Source organism: Aulonocara sp. 'chitande type north' Nkhata Bay, linkage group LG9, assembly GCF_057382095.1.
Source record: "Aulonocara sp. 'chitande type north' Nkhata Bay isolate Kocher_YH1m ecotype deep benthic linkage group LG9, A_spYH_male_GT1.1, whole genome shotgun sequence".
Taxonomy (NCBI): Eukaryota; Metazoa; Chordata; class Actinopteri; order Cichliformes; family Cichlidae; genus Aulonocara; species Aulonocara sp. 'chitande type north' Nkhata Bay.
Window position 1 is genome coordinate 37,052,726 of NC_141352.1, and position 14,495 is coordinate 37,067,220.

The 14,495-nt window shown below is 47.8% G+C and overlaps 1 protein-coding gene across 2 annotated transcripts in view; it reads left to right on the forward strand.

Moving 5' to 3' along the window:
• The window catches only part of zeb1b (zinc finger E-box binding homeobox 1b), a 50,210-nt gene that overhangs the window by 31,609 nt on the left and 4,106 nt on the right, over positions 1 to 14,495 (forward strand). The window contains exons 2-7 of one of the 2 annotated variants that reach the window (XM_086307330.1): positions 3,284 to 3,439; positions 8,839 to 9,000; positions 9,893 to 10,095; positions 10,353 to 10,458; positions 10,928 to 12,630; positions 13,904 to 14,081. In XM_086307330.1, coding sequence (XP_086163456.1) covers positions 3,284 to 3,439; positions 8,839 to 9,000; positions 9,893 to 10,095; positions 10,353 to 10,458; positions 10,928 to 12,630; positions 13,904 to 14,081 — 2,508 coding nt within the window. Of the gene's footprint in view, positions 1 to 3,283; positions 3,440 to 8,838; positions 9,001 to 9,892; positions 10,096 to 10,352; positions 10,459 to 10,927; positions 12,631 to 13,900; positions 14,082 to 14,495 lie in introns of both variants that reach the window. The other variant, XM_086307329.1, reaches the window with a different exon arrangement.

Consider the following 14,495-nt stretch of genomic DNA (forward strand, 5'->3'; position numbering starts at 1 on the left):
CAGTGTGGCAGAGCATAAACTGCACCAAGCACTCCTCCCTCTTGTTCATCAATCAGGCCAGGTTTAAATAGCGAGAGCTTAGAATAAGAGCCGGTGTGTTTACACAATTACAGGACACTAAGTACTCGTGCAGGACCAACAAAAGTGAACCTGCATTCGGGGACACATGGCACTCAGTGTTCCGTGCCGCTGAAAGATCAGTGACAACACGTCTGCCAAGGTGATCGCCGGACCTGTTTTGGGAGTAACCCACCCAGTCATCGGTTCTTTGCCAGTAATTGATACAGCCTGGCAGGTGTCATAACAAGACAGGCCCCTCTCTCTCTCCGGCAGGCTTATTTAAGTGTGGCTGACACAGACTGCCTGGCACTGTCTTTCAAAAGACTCTGGGAACTTTGCAAATGGGGAAGGAGGGTGGCGAGTGATGGCGAGGGTGGAGAAACTCGAGCAACTGTGGCTTTAGTCTTTTACTAAAGCATTCAACGACAGCCTGCATCTGTAGCGTGTTAAAGAGAGCTTTTTGCAGGAGACGCGAGGTACCATGGAGTGCTGTGATCCACACGGAGGAGTTCTGGTGCATCTTCAGGCCTAAGCCACACTTAAAGGCTGTTATTTTCTCAGGTGTTCCACACATTGAAACCTAGAATAAGCATAGTTGAAGAAGTAAAGCTCCTCACCTCCTCCACCTACCGGCACTTTTTCTCTCTCAGATGCGTAGGAGTCATCCTCCTGTTGTGTGCTAGCATGCTAGCGCTAATGAAGCCAGCTGTCCAAACGCTCAGCCTGGTCAGCCAGAAGGGACCGCAGCCTTTGTTGATGCTAGGTGTTACATCTCCTGTTGGAACACACACTTTTGTTTCAACACCGCCAACCATTTGGCACAGGAAGGGCCCTGTCTGTTCAACTCTTCTATCACACAGACACACACGGGCACCCGCGATCCACTACTTCTATCTCTCACCCCATTTGCTGTACTTTGCTGCTTTTATTGTCCTGCTCGCTGCCACCTCCCCATCTGCACACGCCAGCACATTGATTTTCTCTCTACAGCTTTATAGTTGATCATTTTCTTTTGACACTGCCTGGCGGAGCGCGTTGGCTTTGTAATCGCTGACCTCAGCTCCACACCTGAGTGGCTGTGGCCCCACAGCCTCTCAGACTCATCCCAAAGCAGCTTCTGTTTCACAATGAAGTGCTGCACCCTGAGCGGACAATCCCCGGCTGGGTCGCTCTTACAGCAGAGAGAGAGTTTGGCATTGTTAGGCAGACAAGCAAGAAGAACCGATGCAGAGCAGTTCATACATAGCAACGCGACATCAAGCTAATTAATTATAGCTTTATTTGAATGGGATCCCAGCTTTGTGGCTTCAATTGTTCTTGCCTGTCAAGGTCTTTAAATAGATTGCAGGATGTATCCTGGATAGCGGAGCCAAAGGATGTGCAACACCCTGCCGAATGTATCTCTTGAGTGTGGCGCTCACATCACGATAAAGAAAAAGAGAACCTACTCTTTTTCTCAGAGAAAGAGGAAAGAGGTTGTGAGTGAAATAGTTCTCCTGATGAACCCCGATTGGATTTCACAGCTGCGGCACAGCAGCGATGACCCCGCGCAACGACTCGCAGAATAACAGCTCCTCTCCCTCCTCAACCGCCTTTCATCCCTCGCCGCCCCCCTCGGCCTTTTGCACAGTTACTGAGTGAATACGAACCAGTTGTAAATGACCCGCACGACGCAAAAGACAGAAGGAGAGCGACCTCGCTGAAACAATTCTCATTGATTGAACCAGAGGCTCACGATTCTCCCAGATACGCCTCCTCCTGACAAATTTGCAGCCACTTCAGAAAGAGGTGGGCGAGTGGGGATGGGGAGAGTGAAGGGAAAAAACTGTTCAGGTGCTTTGTACTCAGTGCATATTCTGTGAGTGAATGCAGGTGGTGTGTGCGTGTGATAGAGCGCGTTGTGTGATGTGAGATAAAGTAGCCAGAGAGCTAGTTTGAGCGCCGCAGCCCGGGCCCTCTGCTGATGGGGCTGCTCTCGCTGGAGAATTGATTTGGCCTCCGAGAGGATCTGTAGCTCTCTCTGTGGAACAGAGGGATGGAGGAGGAGGGGAGGAATGGACGGAGAGTGGGTGGAAGTAGCACAGGTGGAATTGAGAGATGGTGGAAATGAAAAGAAGACACGGGAGCACACAGCCAGCGCTCGCACACACACACACACAAATGTGAAACAGACAGTCGGTCAGGAAAATTTACTCCCCGTAATAACCCTCTCTGTAGGCTGGCTGTCTCGATGTCTCCTGGCTCCTTCAGCCCGAGCAGGTCACACCGACTCCCACACAGCACACACACCACTTCAGCACGAAATCTAATGATCTCACACACTGCTTTAGTGTGCCTGTGCATGTGTGTGTGCAAGTGTGAATGTTCTCTGTTCCTCTGCTGCACGGAGCCTGTTGTTCAGAAGTTTGTCTTCACCGTTGGATTCAGATCGCTCACATTTTACTGCACCGAGCATCAAAAACGTCTCCGGCATTATTTTTAACGGCCCCTCGTTCACTCCGTGTGGTTTTATTCTCTCTGGCTTTAACAACACCCCCCCCCCTCGGTAGGGGTCATTTTAAGTTTCATCTAATCTATTTAGCCTGGGTTATTGGGTTGGGTTTATTTAACTGGTGCTCCCACTCCCTGCCCCCTCCTCCTCCTGCTCCTCCTTCAGCCATTCCCTTTAATAGTTTTGACATTTAAATGACATAGTACATATATTTAACCTCGCTGGCTCCTTGCACACTCAGTGCTCGTAAACACAACGCACATACAGCACACCTCTTATTACCTTAATCAAAAAAATACAAATGCCAAATGTGTGCAGCTTCTAGAATTGTTGTGGATACATTTTTTTGTGGTCTTAGGAGTCAGTCAGCAGCACATAATGGAAGTTTTAAGACTGTGACAGCCACAACAAACTCACAATAAATCACAACAACCGACGGTCTCTTCACGTTCATCCTTTCACAGTGTAAACCGCTGCTCTCCATCGCTTTTTGAAGCCTTGCTGCTCACTCAGTGAACAGCGGGAGACGGAGCTGCTCAGCGTACAGTCCACAGATTAGTGTTTTAGGAAAAATCCGCCTATGACAAGTGATACTGCTGTGGGTTTGGATCCCAAAGTTAGCCGTTCAATTACCAAACATTTATCTCCAATTATCTCCGTACCGCCCCAGCAGCTTCTCAAAAACATGCACCCCAGTCATTCTGATGTCTTCCCTTGTTTCTTCTTTTCCAGTCACTAACTACAATAATGTGGTGGAAGCCGGCTCAGACTCGGACGACGAGGACAAGCTGCACATCGTGGAGGAGGAAGGCAGCCTGGCGGACGGGGCCGACTGCGAAAGCACCCTGCCAGAAGATGAGCACCCCAGGGAGCACTGCTGGGACCGAGGTGAGGATGCGCAGTGTGTTGTCAGTTGTTGTGAAGCAAGCCTACCAGCTATCTTGGCCTCTTTCTGAAACACAGTTGATGTTTTTGCACCAGGAAAAAGCTCCAAACGAGTGCTCGCGTAATCTGATTTTCTGCTTTGAGATTCGAACGTAACATGATTTAGTATTTGCTACACCTGTCTGTAGACAAATGCTGGTTTGTTCAGTATCTGAAGATGAACAACTATCAGAACATTTATATTTTTATCATTTCTCCTCTGACTGGCGTTCGTGCCACACTTATTTCTGAAAAAGCTTCTTGTTTTTTGGGGGTTGTTTATGCATTTGCTGTTGTTTTAACCTCAGCAAATGGACCGTAGGCTAAGTTAAGAAAGGCCTCGCTGACATCTGCACACAGTTAAGTACCAGGCTTTGTCTCATTGTGAAACAGAGTGTGAGGAAACAGGTACTACATCCAGCTATGGCAGGAAGCATGATATTAAACAAAGACAATGCCAACAGAGGGAGAGACCTTCAAGCAGAAAAAAAATAACCTTGTGGCCCACCGAGTCAGTGGAATGCTTTATGGCACTGGTGGGCATTGGTGGGGCCTCCGTGAACTTCTTTTTACCTCAAAGCACGCGGAAGTGACATCAGAGGCAGCTCACCGCCACAGGAAGGGGCTGACGTCACAGCACTCCCCCCTCCTACCCACACTAAACAACAATTGCAGGTGCTGAAGGACGTTGGTGTTTCAACCTGGGCTCAAGGCCTCTGTGCTGCTGACCTCACACTGCATGCGCACATAAATCTGTATTCGTACTTGTGGCGCTGTGAGCTTCAGGCTTGTGCCAAGAACTGAAGGTAATGAGATATTCAGCATTTTAGCCTGTTGTGCTACTTGGTCGTTTTGGGCTGTGATGTGTGAAACAGAAAGGAGGCTTCAGTTTAGCCAGAGCTCAGGTTAGCAGAGTGAAAATGTCCAGTAACATATCACTTTCAGTCTGTGCAGTGATTTTTTAATGTATTTTAATTCCTTTGCAGTGAGCAGCCTTCAGTTTTTGTCGCACAGTCACACCACAGACCTGTGCACGCCGCAGCCACCTATTCACCAGACGATGCTGTCATTCTCATCACTGCTCTCCAGCTGTAGCTCCTCGCATCAGGGGAAAGTTGGAGGAAGAATAATGTCATTGGTCTTGGCTCGGGCTTGTGAACATTAAACACTTCAAAAGCATGAGTTACACTGAAACAGCTCAGTGAGCTGGCCGTGCTCCACAGTTATGCCTGATCAGGCATATTTTCTTTTGCCTTCAGTCATGTACAAACACACACGCTCTGTCTAGCCCACATCTCATACATCAAGCAGCATCTTAGCTGTCGCCCTGGATCGCACTGATGAAACACGGGAAAGCCGCAGTCCTTTAAACAAACCCTTGCTCTCGGCCCTTCATCTCTCCTGCACTCCTGAGAACAGAGTATCTGGTGCAAGCCTTGAAAAAGTGACCACCACCCACTAGTCTTCTCCTCAGCAGAGCCCGGTTTGCTTCAAATTAAAGCCTTGACACCCATTCTCCAGAGACTGCTGTGCTCCAAACTGGAAAAAAATGTTGTTTTTCTGCACCGTCCCTACTTTCCTTTTTTTACCTCCTCATCCATTCCCTCACCATTTCTGTCCTTGGGAATCATTCCTCTTGATTATACGGTATCATGGGTCGCCCTGCTCGCTGTCATTACTCATTCACTCCTAAATGATTGTGGAGCAGTATTGTTGCAGTAAACTGCAGTCTGCTGTCCTCTAAGGACAGGCTGACTAAGTCATGAGGAGGGAAAGGTAAAGAGAGCGGTGACCTGGGAGGGCCTCTGCTTTACATTTAATGACTCGAGGAGTGTGATTACATCTCAGAGAATAGGTAGGCTGGAGCTGGAGAGCTTTGATATGGCGAGGCTGCAGTGAAAGGCTGGGGAAACACAGTCTTCCCTGTTTCCTCACTGTTAGCTTAATATGCAGAGACAATATTTGATGCTTGCTGAAACTCCATTTTGTGGTTCTCTGTGGCTTCATGGACGCACATCAACACCTACAGTGCGTTCCTGTGTGCCTCACATCATGTGATGTTAAAACTGAGCCACGGGAAAGGAAGAAACCCCCGAGGGTTGGAAGGATTGCTCAGTAGAGACTCAGAGCACAAATGTTTGATATCACTAAGCCAAGGATAAGTAAATCATTGTGGACTTGGAAATACCTCACATCCCTTCTCCTGCTGACAGGAGATAAAGTGGAACATCTTTTCTAACGAGTGCCTGTGTGAATCCCGATTGCTGATACGCATCGCCCAGCCGAGATAGAATCGGCAGACGGGTCTGGACGCACGACCACAGGAAGCAGCAGGGGCAAAGGTTGGCCAGGGCAGGAAATGCATCATGGGACAGCATTGTATCTTGTTGCAGAGATGTGGGCAGAGAAGGGAGCGAGGGAAAGAGAAGAGGAGAGAGTGGGTGGTCTGGTGATTTTGTTCTAAGATGTGCTGTAGTTGGGTTACACCGTGCAATAAATAGTTTTTTAGACAGGAGCTGCAACAGAACATCCTGCTACAACCTCACGGGGGCCGAGTTTCTGCAGCTGTTTTGTAACTCGCTTGTGCAGCGGTGCATTCACATCCCTGTGTCAGCAACATAAATGGCCTATGTGTGATGTTTCATAGCAGGGGAGCAGCCTGATAACACGGAGCCGCCTCGGCAAAGCCCGCGAACCCTTCTGGCCGGGCTCTGTACCTAGCAAAGAGCCGAGAGAAACACGTCATACCTTTCCAACACGCACCCCCAACTGGGACTCTACTTCACACACACGCTTAACATTTTGGTAGCCTAAAGGTGTGTTTGGATGTTGCCTTTAAGCGTGAGATGGGAGCTAAACCCAGCTTGCTGTAGCAAAGAGCTGATCTGCTGTCGGATCATCAGTTTGCTACATGTGACACATGTTCTGCACGTCAGCATAACTTTAAAATATGAAGCTTTCACTTCCAACCGACTCTCGTGTCTGCCAGTTAAACGCAGCTCACCAAGCAGCAGATGTCCATGGAAGCTGCTTTCTGGGCTAATTTTGCTCAGCCCGTCATGACCTTTATCGAGCCCTGAAATAGTGAATAAAATCTGCCCATCAGATCTGTTCCATATTTAACCAATGATGGGTTTAGATCCCATTAGCTCCAGTAGAGAAATTAAAATATTACCACCCACCCAAAAAAAAAGTGTTGATGAGATAAGTTTAAAACATGAAATGTAGGAGAGGTATATTTTTAAACCATTGAAAAGCATGTCTAAAAATGAGCTTCCTTTTCTGTAACTTCACAGTGTGGAGTTAGATCACATGTGTTATGTTTTTTTAAAAACAGGCCTGTCTTCTTATCTGGATTGGCCAGTATGTATCGTGCGAGATAAAATAATTGATTGATCTTCCTGTAGCAAGACACATCTTGCTCAGAATTGGATACTTGGCCACTTTTAAACCAGGCTGATTTCATACTGTGAATATATGGCAAGTACAGTGTATGTACTTGAGGCGTGTCTGCTACTTACTCACAGTTGTTCCTCTGTTATTTATTCGTGCTGTGCTTTCTCTTGTTGGACTTTGCGGAAGTGTGAATGTGACTGCTGATGATTTGTGTGTCTCTCTGGGTTAGCTGTGTGATAAACTGGTCCACCTGGTTAGGATCAACTGCGGTGACGCTCACTGGATTTAAGCAGTGAAGGATGGGATTCAACTCTGTAACCAAATTTAGATGGAAAAGGATCTCTTCCCTCTCTCTGTCTTTTCACCTTTAACTTTTTCAACTAATCTGAATGTGGTTCAGATGTGTGGCAGAGTTGTCTTTTGAATGGCTTTTTGATGAGTGGGAGGTGGTTAATTCAGCTTACCTCTGCTACGGTCGTTTTTTTTAACTCATCAGAGCAAATGCTAGATATTGATTTTCTCATCTAACCCTTAGCCAGAAAGCCATTTCCCAAAATGCCAAATGATTTCTTCTGCTATGAAAAATGAGGTAAACATGTCTACGGGGTGTTACTGTTGCTGCTGAGGTCATGGGAGAAAAGCTGAGTGATATTCAGGGGGTTTTCAGCCCCCTAGTGTGGGCTGAGAATTCCTCGATTAGACTTTCTCAGCACCTGCTGCTGGCTTGTGCTTTCACACACACACACACGTTCATCAACAGACCGCCTCGTTCTCCATATTATCTCCCACGGGCTCATTCCAGGATGGGAGGTTTTCTTCAAATGGTCTTTAATAACCATAGCAACAAATGAGTGCCCTCATATTGTTTCACAGCTTTGTTAAGGTGCGCCAGAGGAAGCCGGAGTGAGGCTGTGCGTAAGAGCGCTGGTATTCACTGTGCGTCGGCGAGTCATGAAGTGCTACACCTGTTCCCGTCTCTGAGGAGAAAACAGCTGGCCCCGTCGTTCAGCACGCTCACAATTCACAAAACACAATCCTCAAATCTGCACTAAGCAGGGGTAGAGCTTAAATCGAGCCATAAAACATCTGCCTGGTAAACACCAGCGCAGTAGACTTTGCTTTTAGCTCATAGCTCACTATTCCAATTATTCTCTGTAATGACACACACAGGCACGCTAACATATCCATAATATCCATTGAGGAATAATGCTTGTGTTTAATAGCTGACATGCTATACCTGGTTCCGGCAGCCACTCCAGGAAGCGCTGCGAGAGCAGAGATAGAAAGAAGGAAGGAAGCTTTCATGCATCCCCAAGTCTGTCCTCAGGTTACACTTCCTATAACCGCAGCTTGGTCATTAGTGCTCGTTACTAGCTAGTCGGGCTCACGTGATGTGGAGAAGGAAGGCGCTCGGCTTCCACATACAGCACCTCATTTGCTGGGATATTAAACACAGTCTAAAGGCCAAGCCTCTTCAGAGAACACAGTGTTTGTGCGTCCATGTGTGTGTGTGTGTGTGTGTTTGTGTGTGCTGGGTCTCGTGAAATGTCTGTCTGCTGCAATGCATTAGGACAAGATTCATCACCTAATTATCAGTCCAGTCTCTACAAGTGCCTTACCTAACATAGGGAACAGAGGCTGTCCATTCACTTCTAACAAAGAGCATGGTGTTCATACAGTAGCCTCTGGCCTTTGATGTTAATTAGTTTCTCATCCTATTGTGAAGTGTAGCATTCAGGATGTTGTGTTTTTCCCCCTCAACGCCGCACGCCTCGTTCTGGGCTTGTGGGATTCAGTTCAGTCATGACACTCTTTTTGACACCATGGATTATTGCATCTCATATACAAAGGTTAAGGTTTCATGTGTGCAGCGTGCATCAATAGAAAAAAAGGTGTCAAAATAACGAGGTAATCAATAACATTTCTGCAGTTGAGGCTGTAATCACTCTATGTTTGTCCTCTCGCAGTGAAGGAGGATTGTGTTTCGGATGGCGAGGATGATGTGAGCACAGACGCCCTCGTAGAGGAGATGCTCCAGCAGGGAGACACAGCCGTCATCTACCCAGAAGCCCCGGACGACGAGCCTCAGCGCCAGGGCACTCCCGATACCGGCATCCACGACGAGAATGGTACAGGGCATTGCTCGCTCTAAAACACACTTTTCATCTTAGATCTCAAAGCTACAGCAACCCACCCAGTAATTACTCGCCCCAGGGGGGCGGGGGGGAAACAGCTCTACCTGCTCACTGTATCACCTCTGGTGTTAACTCCACCCCATTAGCGCCACTTTCCGACATCATTACACACACTGCTATTTGTTAAGTGCAGCACACTGGGGCCTTTATGACTCCCGGGCTTTTGGCTTTTACCTGCTACCACTGAGAGGAAAAAAAGAAAAAGGGAGGTGAGAGGGAGGGAAGGAGGGAGGGATAGTGAGAGGAGGAGGAAAAAGCAACACCTGAGTAAATTTGTCACGTCTGTGTGAGCTCTGACTCACAGCTACCTGAGCGATAATGTGTGTGCATTCCCATCTCGAGGCCCTCACCTGTCCCGCAGGGGAAACTTAATACATCACCTGTTAACAAAGTAATGTTTTACCTGTGTGGGAGCTGGCCAACTGAGACCCTGTGTTAACCAGATTGGATCCAGACGGGAGGCTGTTGTTTACCACGCTCACTTTTCTCCGCGTGCGTGGGCGTTTTTTGAAATGCTTCAAATGCGCAACAGGACATCGGATCATGAGATATGAAGGGAGTGAAAGCTGCAAGTGCTTCTGAAGTGCAAATGAAGTCTCAAAATGTGGTCGTATACATATGTTTTGTTTACAAAGACAGGCAGGCATTTGGATAGATGATTAATCATCCATTTGGGTACCTGTGTCCTGTTTACCTGTGGGGGAGGATCCCTCAGGGATTGGTTAAATAGCACAGGAGTCGCACTGTGGCAGGCCACGTGTAACATCAGGAGTTTTTAACCCCTTCTTCTTTCCCCTGCTCACTCTCTGCCCTTCTTTTCCACTAGGAACTCCGGATTCATTCTCTCAGCTGCTCACCTGTCCGTACTGTGCACGGGGTTACAAGCGCTACAGCTCTCTGAAGGAGCACATCAAGTACAGGCACGAGAAGACGGAGGAAAGCTTCAGCTGCCCCGAGTGCAACTACAGCTTCGCCTACCGCGCCCAGCTGGAGAGGCACATGACGGTCCACAAGAGTGCACGAGATCAGGTAGAAACTGACTTCTGACAATTTCTTTTTCACAGAACGATTAGAGATGATTTGTTCCAGTAGCACACCTGCTTGCACAACGCTGTAGCGATTGTTCAAATCGACCCTGCTTATCTTAGCTTAGTTTCCTTAGCAGCTTCCAAACAGGATGAATAAACAAGAACTTTTGCCCTCCATTGATTAATGACATGAATTAGTCGCAGTTCAAAGGTTGCGTTTCCACTGTATATCTCACTGCCTCACCCCTCTCCCGACAGAGACACATCACACAGTCGGGAGGCAATCGTAAATTCAAGTGCACTGAATGTGGCAAAGCATTTAAATACAAGCACCATCTGAAGGAGCACCTACGCATTCACAGCGGTGAGTGGACAACCCCTGTCTCCATGGCAGCGTATTGTGTATGCGTGTGTGTGTTTGTGGATGGGCGTGTGCTTGGACGTGAGCGGGGCGGGCGTACGCCTCGCGAGCCTCTGTTGGCCGCAGATGTTTGAGTCTCCTCTGAAGCAATATTTATGTTTTATTTCTGTTTCAGCCAATTCCCCATATTTAGATATCCTTCATCATGTTTCAGTCCATTGTGTGCTCTTCCTTAATGTGCAATAATTGTGTTTCTTTTGGCATTATGGGACAGCAATTAGAGAAGGGCATTTCCCACTGGTGCTATTACATCAGCGTTTAAGCATCATTGAAATGCATTAGAGCTTTTTCCTGTCGTGCTGCTCATAGCCTAGCTTGCTCATTTAGCTTCATTCACTAATGGAAATTTGTTTCTCCTGCCCCCAACCGCCCTTTTCTTTTTCTCCCTTGTACACATTGTGGTTTTATCCAGGAGAGAAACCCTATGAGTGCTCCAACTGCAAGAAGCGCTTCTCCCACTCGGGCTCATATAGCTCCCACATCAGCAGTAAGAAGTGCATCAGCGTCATCTCAGTTAACGGCAGATCGCGCCTAGGAAACGCCAAAACCCAGAGCCAGGGTCAGTCACCAGGACTTTCAACACCACCCTCGGTCCTCCGCACTCAGATTAGGGAGAAGCTGGAGCACAGCAAGCCCCTGCAGGAGCAGCTGCCGCTAAACCAGATCAAGACAGAACCTGTAGACTACGAGTACAAGCCAACAGTGATATCGTCCCCGACTGTGACCGCCATGAATGGCGGCGTTTTCGGCGGAGGAGCTGCAGCTCCTCTGCAGGGCACAGTGCAAGCTGTGGTCCTACCCACTGTGGGGCTGGTATCGCCCATCAGCATCAATCTGGCAGACCTGCAGAATGCGCTCAAAGTGGCGGTGGATGGTAATGTCATCCGTCAGGTGCTAGAAAACAATGCCAAAGGCCAGGTGAACTCGGGGCTAACCACTGGAACGCTTCACACCCCACAACAGCAACTCATCTCAGCCATCAGTCTGCCAATAGTGGGTCAGGATGGAAATGCAAAAATCATTATCAACTACAATTTGGACCCCAACCAGGGTCAGCTAACAGCCCATAATCTAAAGAAAGAGCCAGAGCCTATGTCACCAGCTCAAACCACCACCAACACGTTCAAGTCCCAGAAACTCCCAGAAGATCTGACTATCAGAGGCAACAGGGCCAATGAGACAAAAGAAAAAGAGGAGAAGACCACTAAGACTTGTCTCCTGTGTGACAACTGTCCCGGTGGGCTGGATGCACTCCACGCCCTAAAGCACTGCAAGAAGGATTGTCTCAAACTGAATGGCGCAGGCCTGGATAGGTCCGATTCTACTGTTGCTGCCCTGCTGTCAGACGGAGGTCTCTGCAGCCAGCCCAAGAACCTGCTGTCACTGCTCAAGGCCTACTTTGCCTTAAACGCAGAGCCCACCAAGGATGAGCTGGCCAAGATCTCTGACTCGGTCAGCCTCCCGGTCTCTGTGGTAAAGAAGTGGTTTGAAAAAATGCAGGAGGGTCAGATATCTCTGGGTGCCCCAACACCTCCCTCAGAGGAAGAGGACACTTGTGAATCTAACAGCGTGGTGTCTCTGGTCCCAGGGAAGGACAAAGCCACTATAATTCCTCCTGTGACCCAGGACAGCCCAACAGAAGCTACCCCAGCAGAGATCAACGGCACTCACAGCTCGCCGGCCTCCCCTTCGCCACTAAATCTGACAGCCGGAGGTCCTGGCCCAGCGAAGAAAACCCAGAGCACCGAGGGACCCCTAGACCTATCGCTGCCGAAGCCAGCCAGAGATGAAGCAGAGAGAGCGGCCAATAAAACCTGCCTTTACCCCTCCCCTTCCTCTGGCTCCGCCAACATGGACGAACCCCTAAACTTAACTTGCACAAAGAAAGAGGCATTGCCACTCTCAGCCATGGGCACCTGCCCCACCGCACTGTACGCCAGCCAGCCAAGTGCCAAATCTCTTGACATCGTCACCACAATGCAATGCCTAAGAGCACTAGCCACCAACAACAAACAGACTATCTTGATCCCCCAGCTGGCTTACACCTATACCACTACAGCAAACAGCCCCGCAGGGACCGAAACGCACGAAACCATCCACCTCAACGGAGTCAAGGTGTGCACCATTTATGTCCCCTCATTTTATTAGCAGCAGAGCTGATACAATGATGCTACTCGTATTTGCACACTAAATATGAAGCTAGCTAGCTTATGTAAATATGTAAAACAAAGGTTCTGACTCATCGCTAATAGGACACACTAATTAACTGTTACCTTTTATTTACGTGCCAAAGGAGACAGAAAGGGTTATGTTACCTTTTGATAGAGCCAGGCCAGCTGTCACGCCCCTTTCAAGGCTTTATGGTACTCTAAGCTAAGAGGCTAGTGGTAGCTTCATATTTTCCCATCTCTTAATCGTTTAATCGCTAGCTTAAAAAGCTAAACTATTACACCCATTTCCAGCTCTTTGTTTTTATTCACAGAGCAGTTTTGCATGATTTACAGTTCAGATTAATCCCGGTGCCACTCCTTTATTCAGCAGAATAGCTCCCTTTAAGCATATTTTTCATAATTAACACTTTAATTCTAATGCTTACAAAAGAGCTTAATTAGTTTCCTGAGTTATCAGAAAATATGTTTGCCTTCAATTATGTGAGTTATATAAAGGATTGAGGGTTTAATCCATGAACAACTTTGAGAATCAAGTGCATCGGAATCAAGTTGGCTTTTATCTTTTTCGGAGCAATCAGTCAAAACATTCAATCCATGTACGGGCTTGTTGTTCAGAACCACCATCACCTGATAGATAGTCTGAAACCATCCAAAATCAAATCAATAAGTCATATATAGAAATGTCAAAATTGGGCTCTTTGTAAAAATGATAGCCCTTAATAGTTCTTCATTGTGCAGACATCTAATGGGCCTCTAATGATGGATGTAGATGCCTGGGTGTGTGAGTGATCTTCCTGGGCTGTCACCCAGAGGACATGAGGCTGCACTTTACTGCAAAGCTTCTATTGATCTGTTGGAATCTGTTTAAGCGCCGCACCTCTGCCTGCCGCATTGATTTATCGCTGTTGTATTATACTTTTGTGTTAAGTGGATTGGCATAGACCTGTCTTGTAAAAAGGAGCCCTATGCATATATATTTGCTCCTTAGCCATGCCAAGCAGCCTGTTTGACTACAGCAGTGGATAGGTTGCTAGGTTCAGAGTTTCTAGGAAAAGATTGGTAAAAACCTATGATCAGGGGATGATTCAGTACCACATCCCACAAAGGACACATAGTTTACTGGTATTCTGAGTCATCAATTGTCTTTTGCTGTCAAACAGATTGAGCATAACTATGCATTCCTACAAGTGTGTCTAATTTCTCATATTCCCCAGGAGGACAGGCAAGACACGGGTTCAGAGGGTGTTTCCACAGTCGAGGAGCAGAACGACTCAGACTCGGGCCCTCCGAGGAAGAAGATGAAGAAGACGGATAGCGGCATGTACGCCTGCGACCTGTGCGACAAGATCTTCCAAAAGAGCAGCTCGCTCCTGAGGCACAAATACGAACACACAGGTAAACATTCGTGTTTCCCAGGGCCTTCACACAAACACAGCCAGAAAAACAGAACCGGAACTTGTCTCACCATCGCTCACTCTGTTGGGTCCTGGGAAAGATGAGTCAGAGTGCGAGCAAAAGGGGGATTTTGAGCTACAGCATAAAGAAGGGTGGACACCTCCATTCCAGCAGGTATTACTCAACATGCACAGAAGAGGTCTGAGAATTTCTTTCCGCCAACTCCCCACCTCTGCGCTGCCAGCTTCTCATGTGAAGCAAGAGGCGAGCTCTGGTAGTGATTTGGATTGCTCCATGATGATGATTCTGTGGCCAAGCTCAGGTCAACACTCTCAGAGGCATTTTCGATGTTTTTTTTCTTTATTACTCTGATACCTGGCTCGGGACCACAGTTTTCGGCTCCAAATGATCTCA